A 15,815-nucleotide genomic window follows, 5' to 3' on the forward strand; every position below is an offset into this window, starting at 1 on the left:
AGGAGGGCGGCCATGGAAAGAGGGGGACTCTGGTGATGATGACCATGGAGGGGGAGAGTGGGGGACAGGTGGAAGGGAAGGGCTGTAGAATGGATGATGGCAGTTAGGGAAGGCGGAGAGAGCAAAGCAGCAGCCCTGGGTGGTATCCAGGGGATGCTAATGTACCAAGTCTGTAGACAGCAAAGGACAAATAGCGCCAAAGAAAGCCAGGCGTGGTAGCCCAGACCTGTAATCACAGGACTTGGGAGGCTGGAGAAGGAGGATCGAAAGTCGGAGGCCAGCCTGGACTACGCAGTGAGACTTTGTCTCAAATATATAATTTTTAAAAGGGGGGATGGGCCGGGGTGCAGTGGCTCACGCCTGCCCTCCTAGCTGCTCGGGAGGCTGAGATCTGAGGATCACAGCTCGAAACCAGCCTGGGCAGAGAAGTCCCCGTGAGATTCTTACCTCCAGCGAACCACTCCAAAACCCAAAGTGGCGCCGGGGCTCAAAGTGGTAGAGTGCTAGCTCAGGGACAGCGCCCAGGCCCTGAGTTCAAGCCCCACGACCCACAGAAAGGAAAGGGATGGGAAACCAGATCCCCAAACTGAGCCCTGTGAGCCCCGCGGGTGCCCCCACCCCGCCTGGCTGATGGCTCCGGGCGCGGTGGTCACGGCCGTCCTCTGTCGGCGCAGTCGGGCAAGCTGGACGCGTTCCTGGTGCTGGAGCAGCTGCGCTGCAATGGCGTGCTGGAGGGCATCCGCATCTGCCGCCAGGGCTTCCCCAACAGGATTGTCTTCCAGGAGTTCCGCCAGCGGTAGGTGACCCAGGCCGGGGCCGGGCGCCGAGGGCCAGGGCCGGGGGCCGAGGGCCGGGGCCGGGCGCCGAGGGCCGGGGCAGGCCCCGCAGCATCGCCGGGGTGCTGGGGTGACTGCTGTCCTCTATTCCAAGCTATGAGATCCTGGCAGCCAACGCCATCCCCAAAGGCTTCATGGATGGGAAACAGGCCTGCATTCTCATGGTAAGCCTGGTCCTGGCCTTCCCCCTCCCTCCCCTCCCCCCCCCACCCTCCCCTGGCCATCCAGCCCCAGCCCTCACTGCCCTCCGGGGTGGGAGACGCCTCACTAGCCACCACAGGGCCCAGCTGGACAGACACGGGAGCTCTCCTCCCGCCCGCCCGCCCTCCCTCCCCGCAGATCAAAGCCCTGGAGCTCGACCCCAACCTGTACAGGATCGGGCAGAGCAAGATCTTCTTCCGCACCGGCGTCCTGGCCCACCTGGAGGAGGAGCGGGACCTGAAGATCACCGACGTCATCATGGCCTTCCAGGCCATGTGTCGGGGCTACCTGGCCAGAAAGTAAAGATGGCCGCCCCCCCGGGATGGTCAGGGGTGGATCTGAGGAGCTCTGGGTTCTCACGGTAGACTCCGCTTGCTGGCTTCCATGACTCAGCCCTCCCCTGGCCGGCTTCCCACCTCCAGCGTCACTGGGGCCCTTCTGTTCTTGAAGTGGCCAAGATGGCAGCCAAGGCCAAGATGGCATCCATGGCCAAGATGGCATCCATGGCCAAGATGGCAGCCAAGGCCAAGAGAGATGGCAGCCGTCACCATGCTATGCTTTCTCCCGCCAAGTCACCCTTGCGTGGCCGAGTGCTGGCTTGGTTGGAGATTTCTCAAAGCCAACCAAGAGGAGAATGGATGTGTCAGGAAGGGACTCCCATAGGGCAGAGGCAGGCTGGGTTGGTGTCCTGGGGGTGCTGGTGTGGCCGTGAGTCTGGGGTCCCCCTGGATCATTGAGAAAGGCAGTGAAGCTCGTGCCGATGCTCAAGAGAGCGCCGGGTGGGAGGGGTGTGTAGGGAGGTCCCACATGGCCGGGGTGGGGTGGGGGGGACAGTGAGGCCCAGGGGAGGCCCGTCCCTGGAGGCCGCCTCCCTCCCCGCAGGGCCTTCACCAAGCGGCAGCAGCAGCTGACAGCCATGAGGGTGATCCAGCGGAACTGCGCGGCCTACCTCAAGCTGCGCAACTGGCAGTGGTGGAGGCTCTTCACCAAGGTGGGCGCTCACCCCTCTCCCCAGGGGCCGCCCACCCCAGCCCCCCCCCCCCCCCGGCGTGCCCCGCCCCGCTGGCCCTGCGGCGGCGCTGGCGATGGTCTATCAGAGGCCCTGAGTGGGCTCAGGGGCCGCATCCGGCCCGCCCCTTCCACGCCTTCCCCTGGGGACACTGGCTCGGCCTTTCTCTCCCAGCCGCCCTCGGCTCCCGTGCGCCCCGCCCTGTGCCAGGCGCTGGGAATGCAGCTGTGACTTTGTGAATGTCCCAGCTGACCAGGAGGCCTGCCCAGGGCCAGCCAGGCACAGACACAGATAGATACGCCCAGGCCATGAAGGGGCCCACTTTGTGGAAATGTCCACCTTTTTGACCCCACATCTGAAAATCGATACTAAGAAAACCACCTGACTATGCCGGCACCAGTGGCTTACTCCCATAATCCTAGCTACTCAGGAGGCCGTGATCTGTGGATCATGGTTCAAAGCCAGCCCGGGCAGGAAAATCCATGAGATTCCTATCTCCAATTAATCACACAAAAAGCCTGAAGTAGCGCTGTGGCTCCAGTGGTTGAGCGCCCGCCTTGAGGGAAAGGAGCTCTCGGGCACAGTGGCCAGGCCCTGAGTTCAAGCCCCAGGACTGGCCAAAACAACAACAACAAAACCATACACATAAAAAGCAAAAGGTAAGAATGGTGACCAGTAGGCCCAGGCCCGGCCCCGGCCCGCACAGATGACCGCAGGAGAGCCTCTCGGCGCCGCTCCTGTTTGGGCATATGTGTCGTGGTTTGCCCTGTGCACATGACTGGACACATGGCGACCTCTCTGGTCCCTCACCCTTGGAGGCCGGCCGCACCCTTCACTCTGGCTGCGAGCCAGTGAATCCCGTGGGCGCTGGGGCTGCGTGTGAGCAGAGCGTGTCCGCGTCCGCGTGCAGGTGAAGCCGCTGCTGCAGGTGACGCGGCAGGAGGAGGAGATGCAGGCCAAGGAGGACGAGCTGCAGAAGACCAAGGAGCGCCAGCAGAAGGCGGAGAGCGAGCTCAAGGAGCTGGAGCAGAAGCACACGCAGGTGTGGCGGGCGTGGCTGGGACTACAGGGTGGCGGCCGAATAACAGGCCACAGACAGAAGAGGGGGGCCTCTCACCGGCTCTCTCCCACCCACCCCCCTGCAGCTGGCCGAGGAGAAGAACCTACTTCAGGAGCAGCTGCAGGCGGAGACGGAGCTGTACGCCGAGGCAGAGGAGATGCGGGTGCGGCTGGCGGCCAAGAAGCAGGAGCTGGAGGAGATCCTGCACGAGATGGAGGCCCGCCTGGAGGAAGAGGAGGACCGGGGCCAGCAGCTGCAGGCCGAGAGGAAGAAGATGGCGCAGCAGATGCTAGTAAGGCCGCCCAGGGAAGGAGCGAGCCCTGGTCGCCTCAGCTCGCTCTGCGCTCTGTGTGCGGGCCCTCATGCGTCAGCTAGTGCTGTGTAACAAAACAGCCCGAATGGAAATAACACTTAGCTGACCTAATGAGAGCTTGGGAAAGCTTAGCTGGGTGGCGTTGGCTCAGGGTGGCATGCACTCCTGCTGAGAGGCTGCTGGGGTGCCTCAGGGCCAGGTGGCAGGCTGAACCCCCTCCTCTCCCAGAACCGCCACGGCGCCGATTATCCTACTTTACAGATGAGACCGAGAATGCCACTAAGCGACCGTTGAGAGGGAGACGGCGGGGACTGGGGTCCCTGGTCCTGGTGTTTGTGGGTATCTGAATTCACCTGGGGTTTCTCTCCCCGCCCCACCCCCCAGGACCTGGAGGAGCAGCTGGAGGAGGAGGAGGCCGCCCGGCAGAAGCTGCAGCTGGAGAAGGTCACGGCCGAGGCCAAGATCAAGAAGTTGGAGGACGACATCCTGGTCATGGACGACCAGAACAACAAACTCTCCAAGGTGGGCTTTCTGTGGGGCACCCCCCCCACCCCTGGGCCGGGCCCCGAGTGACGCTCAGGGAGGGCGGTGTGCAGATAGGCCTCACCGAGGGGCAGGCTGGGATCTCCCACTGGCCCTCACCACGGCCCCGGGGTTCTGAAGATGTTTGGGCTTGGGGAGGAGGGGAGGCCTCGAAGGGAGGCTTTCCTGGAGGAGGCTGGCATCTCAGCCGAGGAAGAACAGAGACATGGGAATATAAGAGCAGAGTCATCTTGACTGTGCAAAGGCCCCGGGGCAGAGACATGCTGGCGTGGGGTAGCACTGGAAAGACCGTCCCTTGAGCGGAGGGAGCGGGAGGAACAAGAGGACAAAGGGCCGGCGGGACAAGACACTTCTCTGGCGTTTCAGACGCTGCGAGCCTTTGTCCATTCAGGTAGAAGTCATTACACATACATAGAAAGCGCCAACACTGCTGCTTCCTGTCCCCCTCTCCACTCCCCATAAACACAGGAGCGGAAGCTTCTGGAAGAAAGGATCAGCGACTTGACTACCAACCTCGCGGAGGAGGAAGAGAAGGCCAAGAACCTCACGAAACTGAAGAACAAGCACGAGTCCATGATCTCGGAACTGGAGGGTGAGCCGGGGCTCTGCAGGCAGTCCCAGGCACCCAGGAGGCTGAGAAGTAGAGGATCCGGGGTGGAGGCCACAGGGCCAGCGGAGTCGGGTGGGGTGGGGTCTGTGGATCAGGGTGGGTCAGGCACTGGGGCCGGGCCGGGCGGCACCCGCATCCCCCCTGCCTGCCTGCGTCCCCCATGCCTGCTTACTGCCCCCCCCCCACGTCCTGATGGGCCCGCCGGCCGTGTTGCAGTGCGGCTGAAGAAGGAGGAGAAGAGCCGGCAGGAGCTGGAGAAGCTGAAGCGGAAGCTGGAGGGCGACGCCAGTGACTTCCACGAGCAGATCGCAGAGCTGCAGGCGCAGATCGCGGAGCTCAGGGCGCAGCTGGCCAAGAAGGAGGAGGAGCTGCAGGCCGCGCTGGCCAGGTACGGCGGGGGCGCCGCGGGCAGAGCTGCAACCCCACCCCACCCTCCCACCCCCCACCCCATCCTCCCATCATTCATCATCCATCATCCCAGTTGATGGGGCCGGGGCCTGTCCACCGCCCAGTCTTGCTCTTTCTGTCTTGCTGCTGTCCACTCCCCGGTACAGTGCCCACCTGGCCCCATTCATGCCCGTGCCAGCTCTCTCCCGTGTGAGGAGGGCTCAGGCCTCTGCCTTCTGCCTTTGGCCATTCCACCATCCAGTTACCACCCCTCTGGACAGGGTGCCACGCTCTCCCCCCCTCAAAGGGCCTGGCATGGAAGGCCGGGGTGTGGCCTCTAGAGAGAAGGGAGGAAGCCCAGAGCACTATCTTAGTCACAAAGCATCATGAGGGGCCGGGGCGTGGCTCGCTGGGCGCACACAGGGCCCTGGGTTCAATCCTCACCCTGCCAAAAACGTATGTGAGGGAAAGTGTGTGTTTGTGTTTGCATGTGCATACATGTGCCAATACTGGGCACTATCCTTTAGTGTTTTTGCTCTACCCCTTGAGCCACAGCTCCACTTCTGGCTTTGTTTTTTCTGGTTAATTGGAGATAAGAGCCTCGTGGACTTTTCTTCCTGGCTGGCTTTGAACCGTGATTCTCAGATCTCAGCCTCTGGTAGCTAGGATAATGGGTGCAAGCCACCAAACTCTGGGCCTGGGCACTGGCCCTCAGCTCTTCAGCTCAAGGCGAGCGCTCTACCACTTGAGCCACAGCACCACTTTCCGGTTTTCTGGTGGTTCACTGAAGAATCTCAAGGACTTTCCTGCCTGGGCTGGCTTTGACCCGTGATCCTCAGATCTCAGCTAGGATGACAGGCGTGAGCCACTGGTGCCCGGCTTTTTTTTTCTTTTTCTTTTGAGACAGGGTATCACTGTGTAGTCCAGGCTGGCGTGGAAGATCCTCCTGCCTCAGCCTCCCGAGTGCTGGGATTACAGGCATGCACAACCACTCCCACTGCGACCTGCTCTTACCACTCTTGGCCCTTTTGTTCCACATGAAGCTGCTCCCCCCCTCCCCCGCCCCATGTCCTGGGGATGTGTATGAGATGTTGCCCCTACCCCTCAGATCTTAGCCCTGTTCCCTGCCCCCGCTTCCCGGCAGGCTAGACGACGAAATTGCACAGAAGAACAACGCTCTGAAGAAGATCCGGGAGCTGGAAGGCCACATCTCAGACCTACAGGAGGACCTAGACTCGGAGCGCGCGGCGCGGAACAAGGCCGAGAAGCAGAAGCGAGACCTGGGCGAGGAGCTGGAGGCTCTCAAGACGGAGCTGGAGGACACGCTGGACAGCACAGCCACCCAGCAGGAACTCAGGTGCGGGTCCGGCGCGAGCCCCCACAATGGCTGTGGCTGGGCGGGGGAAGAGGCACTTGGCTCTGGATCCTGGGTTCAGCCTGAGTGTCACCCCCTGGTTCCTTGTCATCAAGGGCCAAGCGAGAGCAGGAAGTGACGGTGCTGAAGAAGGCTCTGGACGAGGAGACGCGGTCCCACGAGGCGCAGGTGCAGGAGATGAGGCAGAAGCACACGCAGGCGGTGGAGGAGCTCACCGAGCAGCTGGAGCAGTTCAAGAGGGTATGTGGTGGGCGAGTGCCCTGCCTGGAGGGGCCTGAGACCTCCCCTTCGAGAATGCACCCAAGCCCGACATGCTGTCACACTCCAAACTTGGCGTGCACATGTGGAAAATTCCACGCCTGCTCCCATGTGATGCGTCAGTCAGGTGCACTGAAGAGTTGGGTACAGTAGCACCTGCCTGTAGTCCCAGCCACTTGGGTCATGGTGATCAGGAGCCTCCTAGAGTTCACGGAAAGCCTGGGCAAAAAAAGTAGCCAAGATTTCACCTCCGCTAGTAAAAAGCTAGGTGTAGTGGTGCGTGCCTCTGCCATCCCGGCGACTGGCAAAGGGCAAATGGGAGGATCACAGTCCTGGCCTGGCCTTGGCGTGGTGACGCCCACATCCCCACAGTGCGGCCTGGGGTCCCTTTTGGGGGTCTGGGACACCCCCCCTGTGGAAATAGCCCCCACTTGAGCCACAACCCTGATTCGTAGTTGGGACTTGTGATGGGGTCTCCAGGCTGGCCTCAGGCTGTCATCATCCCGCCTCTGCCTGGCGGGTAGCTGGGGTTCCAGGGGTGCCCCACCATGCCCAGTGACCTGGCCGCTGGTGCCTGGCTTGGTTTGGACCCGAGGAGACGGGGTGGCAGTTTGTCAGCCCGTGCATTTGGAGAACAGCACCCCAGAAGTGTTGTCCGGGGGCGTGTGTGTGTGTGTGTGTGCCCCAGCTGCAGAGCCGGGCAGCACAGCCCTAGGGAGGAGCAGAGGGGGGAAGGGAAGGAAGGCCGCCAACCTCCCCCCCCCACGTGCTGCCCCAGGCCAAGGCGAATCTGGACAAGAGCAAGCAGACGCTGGAGAAGGAGAACGCGGACCTGGCCGGGGAGCTGCGGGTCCTGGGCCAGGCCAAGCAGGAGGTGGAGCACAAGCGCAAGAAGCTGGAGGTGCAGCTGCAGGAGCTGCAGTCCAAGTGCAGCGACGGGGAGCGCGCCCGGGCCGAGCTCAGCGACAAGGCCCACAAGCTGCAGGTGAGCGCCCCGTAGCGGCGGCCGCCCTTCCCGTTCCATCCAGCCCTAGAACCACCCATCGGCCTGCCCGCTCCCGTCCCGCCTGACACGCGCTGTCCCGGCCCTCGGAGGCCGGCCAGGCGGGCGACGCCTGCCTAACTCATCACCTGACGTGCGGTTACTCTGGAAGGGGAAGGCGTGTAATGTCCGTGGGACGCGGGAGCCTGGGAGCGTAAAGGGAAGAATCTGCCGGGCAGAGGGCAGCCTGCGCGCAGGTGCAGTGGTCAGAGACGGCTGCTGGAGATGAAGTAGCGGGTTGCCAGGGAAAACATGGGGGGGGGGGGGGGCCATGGCTGCATAAGGAACGGCCTTCGAGCCCCACGATCGGGTGATGGGAAGCCAGCGGAGGGTTTCGAGCTGAGGTCTCTTACTGGGGTTCCACCCGCCTGGCCTGATGTTCTCAGCATACCACCCCGAGCTTGGCATGTGTGCAGTGGGAGCGCAGGGCCAGGAAGGAAGGAAGGAGGGAAGGAGGGAAGGAAGGAGGGAAGGAAGGAAGAAAGGAGGGAAGGAAGGAAGGAGGGAAGGAAGGAAGGAGGGAGGGAAGGAAGGAAGGAAGGAGGGAGGGAAGGAAGGAAGGAAGGAAGGAAGGAAGGAAGGAAGGAAGGAAGGAAGGATCTTCGCGCTTGCAGTGAGCAGATGGTGGAGGTTTATTACCCACCATCACTCACAGCCTTGCCGCACATGTGTGTCGGGGGCCGGGGCGGGGCCGCTGTGCAGCAGAGGCTCTGGCGTCTTAGGCTGTGGTGTGCGGGTGAAAGGGCATCTGCGAGTCCCTCACATGATCCTCTGCACAGCGTCTCAGCACAAGGCTCAGCCCCACTGCTGGGATCCAGGCCCAGTCAATCCAGCTGGGGCTCACAGTGCAGCAAAGGGGGTGTGTGACAGGGCACCATCCCCCGGGGGCTGGCGTCCTCTCCCACCCCGGCCCCCGCAGGTGCTGTCCTATGAAGGCGCAGAGGGCTTGTCTGGCGTGGTGGGGGCCCTGCTTTAGACGCTTCCGCTCACGGGGTCTCCCTCACCCTCAGAATGAAGTAGAGAGCGTCACGAGCCTGCTCAACGAGGCGGAGGGCAAGGCCATCAAGCTGGCCAAGGACGTGGCCTCCCTAGGGTCCCAGCTGCAGGACACGCAGGTGAGCTGCTCCGCATCCTCGGGGTGGGGTGGGGGGTGGGCAGGTCCCGGGGCCCCGGCTGGGGCGGTTCCCCGGAACCTCCGCGTCGGCCCCCCACAGGAGCTGCTCCAAGAAGAAACGCGCCAGAAGCTCAACGTGTCCACCAAGCTGCGGCAGCTGGAGGATGAGCGCAACAGCTTGCAGGAGCAGCTGGACGAGGAGACCGAGGCCAGGCAGAACCTGGAGCGCCACGTGTCCTCGCTGAACGTGCAGGTGCGCCCCCTGCTGGCGGGACCCCGCGATGACTGCGCCCATCTCCGGTCCTCCCTCTGGGTGAGCTGGGAGGGGGCGGGGAGGGCCTACCACCCTCACCCCCACTGGGCCTCTCCCTCCCCTCTCAGCTCTCGGACTCCAAGAAGAAGCTGCAGGACCTGGCCAGCACCGTGGAGGCCATGGAGGAGGGCAAGAAGCGCTTCCAGAAGGAGATCGAGGGCCTCACGCAGCAGTACGAGGAGAAGGCGGCGGCTTACGACAAACTGGAAAAAACCAAGAACAGACTTCAGCAGGAGCTGGACGACCTGGCGGTGGACCTGGACAACCAGCGGCAGCTGGTGTCCAACCTGGAGAAGAAGCAGAAGAAGTTTGACCAGGTGGGAGCTCAGGCCGGGGGGGGGGGGAGGGCTGCATTCCACCCCATGGCAACACCCCTAGACTTTTCTAGACCCCAGCGCCACGGGGGCCCCGGCAAACCACTGCCACCTTAGTTTCTCACCCCAGGAGGAAGGGAGGCAGCAGGTCACACTCAAAGCCGACGGCCTCTAGCCTGCGTTTCCCTGGCCGTTCATTATGTTACATCTCAAGCCCAGCTAAGTAGAACCAGCACAGGGGAAGCCTCGAGCAGCGGCCACCTGACCCCACCACAGACAGAACTCCATGCCCGCCCGGGAGGCAGAGCCCCAGCTAGCCACATGGTTTTATCTTGTGGGTGCATTTCCCTCCCTCCACATCTCAACGTGAGGGACTGACTAGAGTTCAAGAGCTCCTTTGGTAGGCAGGTGTGGTAGGTAGTGTATGCCTGTAATCCCAGCACTCGCGCCGGAGGCTGAGGCATGAGGGTTGGAGTTGGAGGCCGGTTTGGTTTCCGGTGAATGTTTGTCACAGACGGTAACGGTACTGGGAGGCGGGGATGTGGCCAGGCACCCCTGAGGCCTCTGTGCGTCGTGTTGCAGTTGTTAGCCGAGGAGAAGAACATCTCCTCCAAATACGCGGATGAGAGGGACCGAGCGGAGGCCGAAGCCAGGGAGAAGGAAACCAAGGCCCTGTCCCTGGCCCGGGCCCTCGAGGAGGCCCTGGAGGCCAAGGAGGAGCTGGAGAGGACCAACAAAATGCTCAAGGCCGAGATGGAAGACCTGGTCAGCTCCAAGGACGACGTGGGCAAGAACGTAAGTCGCTGGCCGGCGGGTGGAGGCTGCCGGGCCTCCGTTCGGGGGGACGAGGCCTCACGCTGCGGGGGGCCGGGGGGCGCCCACAGGTGCACGAGCTGGAGAAGTCCAAGCGCGCCCTGGAGACGCAGATGGAGGAGATGCGGACGCAGCTGGAGGAGCTGGAGGACGAGCTGCAGGCCACGGAGGACGCCAAGCTGCGGCTGGAGGTCAACATGCAGGCCCTCAAGGGCCAGTTCGAGCGGGACCTGCAGGCGCGGGACGAGCAGAACGAGGAGAAGCGGCGGCAGCTGCAGCGACAGGTGAGCGCGCGCGGCCCTGGCACCCCTCCCCCGGCGGGGGCTCCGTGGAGATCTCCCCCGTGGGCGGCTCAGGGCGGCCCGGCAGCTCTGCCCGTTCCCCCGCTCAGCTGCACGAGTTGGAGACGGAGCTGGAGGACGAGCGGAAACAGCGCACCCTGGCGGCGGCGGCCAGGAAGAAGCTGGAGGGCGACCTGAAGGACCTGGAGCTGCAGGCCGACTCGGCCATCAAGGGGCGGGAGGAGGCCATCAAGCAGCTCCGCAAACTGCAGGTGCGTGGCCCGCGGTGGGCGGATGGATGCGGGGCGGCCTCGATCCCAGGCGCCACAGGCAGGGCTCTGCGCGCTCAGGCCCGCCCCAGGTTGGAGGTGACTTTCCAGCCGTGTGGCCGTGGGCGGGTGCCACGGTCAGGCACTGGTGGTGGTGGTGGCGGCCGGGCGGAGGACTGGGCCGCGTAAGGACCCCGTGGCGTGTCGCCGTGTGTCCCGCGCAGGCTCAAATGAAGGACTTCCAGCGAGAGCTGGAGGACGCGCGGGCCTCCAGGGACGAGATCTTCGCCACAGCCAAGGAGAACGAGAAGAAGGCCAAGAGCCTGGAGGCCGACCTCATGCAGCTCCAGGAGGTAGCGCACCCCCAAATGCCAAGGTCCCCCCCGGAGCAGGCCAAGGGGGGAGGAGCCTCCCCAGAGCCTTCCTGAGCCCAGGGGACCTGCATGTCAAGGTCTCTAGAGACTGCAGGGGGGGGATGCAGAGTGGGGGTGTCGGGGCCCCCCTCCATGGGGCACAGCCAGCCGTCTCCTCCGCCACAGGACCTGGCGGCGGCCGAGCGCGCGCGGAAGCAGGCTGACCTGGAGAAGGAGGAGCTGGCCGAGGAGCTGGCCAGCAGCCTATCTGGAAGGTATGGGGGGCGCAGGGGACCGGGCGACAGCTCGTGGGGTGCACGTGAACCCCAGGTGGGTGCTGATGGCCAACCGAGCTCCCTCACCAGGCGTAGGGACAGACCCCCGGTGAGGGACGGGTCACCAGGCGTAGGGACAGACCCCCGGTGAGGCACGGGCCTGCTTGGAGGCGTGGCCACTCCCATTCACTCCGAATAAGTAGTTTGGGGGCGGGAGAGGAGCTGGTCCCGCTCGGTCCTGGGCTCCTCTTGCTAGCGGGGACCTTGGGTGAGGCGTCTGAGCCTCTCTCCAATTGGAGGAGGCAGGGCGTCCAGCGGTGGGGGGGGGGACCAAGCTGGCCGCGTCCCCCAGGAACACGCTGCAGGATGAGAAGCGCCGCCTGGAGGCCCGGATCGCACAGCTGGAGGAGGAGCTGGAGGAGGAGCAGGGCAACATGGAGGCCATGAGCGACCGCGTCCGCAAGGCCACCCAGCAGGTGACGCCTCCGGCCTGGGAGAAGGCGTCCTGGCTCTGTCCTGGCTCTGTCAGGCTGTGGCCAGCTCTGGGAGGAGGGGGGAGGCTGTGGCCAGCTCTGGGAGGAGGAGGAGGCCTGAAGTTAGAGACGCAGGGCCTTGGCATGCTCCCTCCCCTGTTCCTCGCTCCCTCCTAAGCAAGAATGGCACAGTCAGTGAACGGTCACTGAAGCCAGGTGTGGTAGTACACCCCTGTAATCCCAGCTAACCCAGGAGGTGGAGACAGGACGATTGTGAGTTCGATGCCAGTCTGGGCAAAGGGCACGGCGTGGGCGTTTCTGAAGAGCTGAGATCCCAGCGCAGGCAGCCACAGGAGAGGGAGGAGGCTGAGGCACCCGGCCCTCTGTGACTGCCCCTCGCGCCCCCCACGCAGGCTGAGCAGCTCAACAACGAACTGGCCACGGAGCGCAGCGCGGCCCAGAAGAACGAGAGCGCGCGGCAGCAGCTGGAGCGGCAGAACAAGGAGCTGCGCGGGAAGCTGCAGGAGATGGAGGGCGCCGTCAAGTCCAAGTTCAAGTCCACCATCGCCGCACTGGAGGCCAAGGTGGCGCAGCTGGAGGAGCAGGTGGAGCAGGAGGCCAGGTGAGCCGTGCGTGGCCCTCGGGGCTTTGTTCCCGCCACCCAGCACACGCACGCCGTCACACACACCCATGACCGGCACACTGCAAGCAGCTGACCTGGGTATATTTTTTTGCAAGCCTAAGCAACAGTTCTGGAGACCCTATGTCACATACAAGCTGGACCTGGTGGTGCCTACCACGACCTGGGAGGTAGAGATAGGAGGATCACAAGCCAAGGCCAGTGGGGTCAAAGAGTAAGGCACTGTCTTATTGAATAAAACACACTAGCAAGAAGATCGGGGCTTGGCTCAGGTGGCGGAGCTCTGACCTACCAAGTGTTAGTCCCCAGTACTGAAAAAAAAATGTATTATGTTTGCTTCAGTGGCTTCACATTTTCATCCTTTCAAAAATAAAGCCCGTAGCCGGTGTTATGCCACAGGCACACACCTGTAGTTCTAGCTCCTCAGGAACCTGAGATCTGAGGATCACAGTTCAAAGCCAGCCCGGGCAGGAAATTCCATGGGACTCTCATCTCCCATGAACCACCAGAAAAACGAAAGTGGGACTGTGGCTCAAAATGGTGGAGTGCTAGCTAACCTTCAGCGAGAATGCTCAGGGCCCAGCACAGGTCCTGAGGTCAGGCCGCACAACCGACAAAAACAAAACACAAATGATAAAAGATACAGTGCTAGGAACGTCCAGGTTGGAACTAAAGGAAGATCAGAGAAAATAAGAATATACAATTTTACACAGAACCGGATCGCAGATCATAGAATAGACTGTCTGCTGGATGAACTCATACAGTCACTGAAGGACTATGCTCATTATGAATCTTTAGTAGAAGTCATTTCCAAAAGACTTAAGTTGATTTGTTACTCATGCTTTTCATAAAATAAGGAAAAAATTTTAGTTAAACAAACAAATGAAGCCCATACTATAGCCATCCTCCTCCCATCATTCCTCAGTTTTTGATGGAGGTAGAGGGTTTGAACTTTTGGGGCCTTGTACTCGAGACAAGTGCTCTATCACTTAGGCCGTACTGTCAGCCCAAGTCATGGGGCTTGAACCCAGGGCCTGGACGCTGTACCTGAGCTTTTGTGCTCAAGGCTAGTGCTCTACCACTTAGCCACATTTCCAGTTTGTTTATTGGCGGTTTACTAGAAATGAAAGTCTCAAGGACTTTCCTGCCTGGGCTGGCTTTGAACTGCGATCCTCAGATCTCAGCCTCCAGAGTAGCTGGGATGACAGGCGTGAGCCACCAGCACCAGCCTTTTTTTTTTTCCTTTGGTTGTGGGGCCTGAACTCTGGGCCTGCGCATTATCCCTGAGCTCTTCAGCTCAAGGCCAGCGCTCTACCACTTGAGCCACTTCTGGCTTTTTCTGCTTATGTGGTGCTGAGGAATCGAACCCAGGGGCCTCATGCATGCAAGGCAAGCGCTCTACCACTGAGCCACCTTCCCAGCCCAAGGGTCTTGTGTTATCCTCTGGGCCAGCCAGGACTGTGATGCCATTTACACTTACCATGTGGATGGGATGACGGTGTGTGCCACCATGTCGGCTTGTTAAGACAGGGCGCTCACTCTAAAAGATACACACATTCATAGACATGGACATACACACATTCATAGCCATGGACATACAAGCGCACATAGAACGTGACTCTAGAACTATTTAGGACTAATAAGAGGGCATGTAACTGTGACACACACTGCAATCATGTATGCGCATGAAGATGTCCTAAACGGTCTCCCACCACAGAGCGTTCTGGCTGAGCTGGCCTTGGGGTGCGTCCCGCCCTGGGCACAGGGTTGGCGCTCACAGAAGCGCCTCCCTTTTCTGGTTGTGTGCAGGGAGAAGCAGGCGGCTGCCAAGGCGCTGAAGCAGAAGGAGAAGAAGCTGAAGGAGGTGCTGCTGCAGGTGGAGGACGAGCACAAGATGGCGGAGCAGTACAAGGAGCAGGTAGCCCGGCCCGGCCTGCGCCTCACGCCTCGCCCACCTGCCCGGCCCCTCGGTGCCCGCTGAGCCTCCGACTTGTCCTGCACAGGCAGAGAAAGGCAACACCAAGGTCAAGCAGCTCAAGAGGCAGCTGGAGGAGGCGGAGGAGGAGTCCCAGCGCATCAACGCCAACCGCAGGAAGCTGCAGCGGGAGCTGGACGAGGCCACCGAGAGCAACGAGGCCATGGGCCGGGAGATGAGCGCGCTCAAGAGCAAGCTCAGGTGAGGCCTGCCGCCGGCCAGCCCCGCGCCCCACCCCGCCGGGGACGGGAGAAGAGAGGAGGGGGGAGAGAAAGGGAGATGAGGAGGAGTAAAAGGAAGATGAGGGAGGAGGAGGAGAAATAAAAGGATAAGAAGAGAGGAGGAGCTGGGGGGAGGAGCAGAAGAGTGGAGGAGGAAGGGGAGGAGGAAGATGAGCAGGATCATGAGGGAGGAGAGAGTAAAGGATGAGGGGCTGGAAGAGGAGGGAGATGAGGAGTAAAAGGAAGATGAGGGACAGGGCAGGAGGAAGTAGGGGGAAGGGAAGATGGGGAGCAGCTGGGAGAGGAAGAAGGGGAGGAGAAGAGGATGAGTAAAAGGAGATGGAAGAGAAAGAAGGAGCGAGGGGAGGTGGAGGGGGAGATGAGGGGGAGGAGGATAGGGAAGGAGTGGTGGAAATGTAGGAGAGGAGGGAGAAGGAGGAGGGAGGGGAGCAGGGTCTTCCATCTTGAGATCTTTCCATCATGGGACCCTGCACAGCTCCTGCCCTCTCCCCTTCAACATGGCGGAGTTTCTGGAAGGCTCTCTGCCCGGCTCTGGGTCTCCCGCGGGTTCTTGCCAGCCACATGCACATCCACAGATCCAGATCCGCTCACCGCACGCACCAGCTCAGCTCCAAACGCTTCTGTCCTCTTCTCCTCTGTCCAGTCCGGTATCTTTCCAGAACTAACCACGCCTGCCCTTCGCACTCAGGTCCGCGCACCCACCCTAACGCCGGCCCAGGCGCGCGCTCCCCGCTCCCCGCCTGGGAACCGGAATGCCGAGGCCAGCAGGAGCTAACTGCCCGCACTCCGGGCGCCTCTGCCCGGGCCGCACAGCTAAGCTGCTGGGGAGGGCACCCCGCTTTCCCTTCAGAACACTGCGCGAGAATCCAGCCACTGCTGCCACCCCGGTCCACGCGGCCAGCACCGCCCCCCAGCCTCAGCCTCCTCCCGCACCCCACAGCCGACCATCAGGGCAACTGACCCTCCAGCCAAGCCCTGCCGTTAGCTACTGCAGCGCGGCCGGCTGGGAGCTCAGGGCCCGGCCTCTGCCTGGGCCTCCGCACACCCACCCTCCCTTCTCTGCCACCGTCCCTTGTCCCTGGCCTCCACGTCACCAGGCCCACGCTGCCATCCGTCCCT

At 62.3% G+C, this 15,815-nt stretch overlaps 1 protein-coding gene across 4 annotated transcripts in view; it reads left to right on the forward strand.

Moving 5' to 3' along the window:
- LOC138814507 (myosin-11) overlaps positions 1-15,815 on the forward strand; it is a 56,334-nt gene that overhangs the window by 36,827 nt on the left and 3,692 nt on the right. For all 4 annotated transcript variants that reach the window (XM_070003408.1, XM_070003409.1, XM_070003410.1 and 1 more), the window contains 24 exons: positions 675-796; positions 931-1,000; positions 1,176-1,336; positions 1,920-2,028; positions 2,957-3,088; positions 3,192-3,398; positions 3,804-3,941; positions 4,431-4,554; positions 4,789-4,960; positions 6,104-6,316; positions 6,430-6,574; positions 7,371-7,577; positions 8,645-8,749; positions 8,849-9,001; positions 9,130-9,378; positions 9,958-10,170; positions 10,260-10,472; positions 10,580-10,741; positions 10,963-11,091; positions 11,278-11,366; positions 11,719-11,842; positions 12,253-12,461; positions 14,289-14,397; positions 14,483-14,655. In XM_070003408.1, the coding sequence (XP_069859509.1) occupies positions 675-796; positions 931-1,000; positions 1,176-1,336; positions 1,920-2,028; positions 2,957-3,088; positions 3,192-3,398; positions 3,804-3,941; positions 4,431-4,554; positions 4,789-4,960; positions 6,104-6,316; positions 6,430-6,574; positions 7,371-7,577; positions 8,645-8,749; positions 8,849-9,001; positions 9,130-9,378; positions 9,958-10,170; positions 10,260-10,472; positions 10,580-10,741; positions 10,963-11,091; positions 11,278-11,366; positions 11,719-11,842; positions 12,253-12,461; positions 14,289-14,397; positions 14,483-14,655 (3,728 nt within the window). The remainder of the gene's footprint in view (positions 1-674; positions 797-930; positions 1,001-1,175; positions 1,337-1,919; positions 2,029-2,956; positions 3,089-3,191; positions 3,399-3,803; positions 3,942-4,430; positions 4,555-4,788; positions 4,961-6,103; positions 6,317-6,429; positions 6,575-7,370; positions 7,578-8,644; positions 8,750-8,848; positions 9,002-9,129; positions 9,379-9,957; positions 10,171-10,259; positions 10,473-10,579; positions 10,742-10,962; positions 11,092-11,277; positions 11,367-11,718; positions 11,843-12,252; positions 12,462-14,288; positions 14,398-14,482; positions 14,656-15,815) is intronic.

The sequence above is a fragment of the Dipodomys merriami genome, unplaced genomic scaffold (assembly GCF_024711535.1).
Source record: "Dipodomys merriami isolate MVZ:Mamm:240054 unplaced genomic scaffold, mDipMer1.0.p SCAF_60, whole genome shotgun sequence".
NCBI classification, from domain to species: domain Eukaryota; kingdom Metazoa; phylum Chordata; class Mammalia; order Rodentia; family Heteromyidae; genus Dipodomys; species Dipodomys merriami.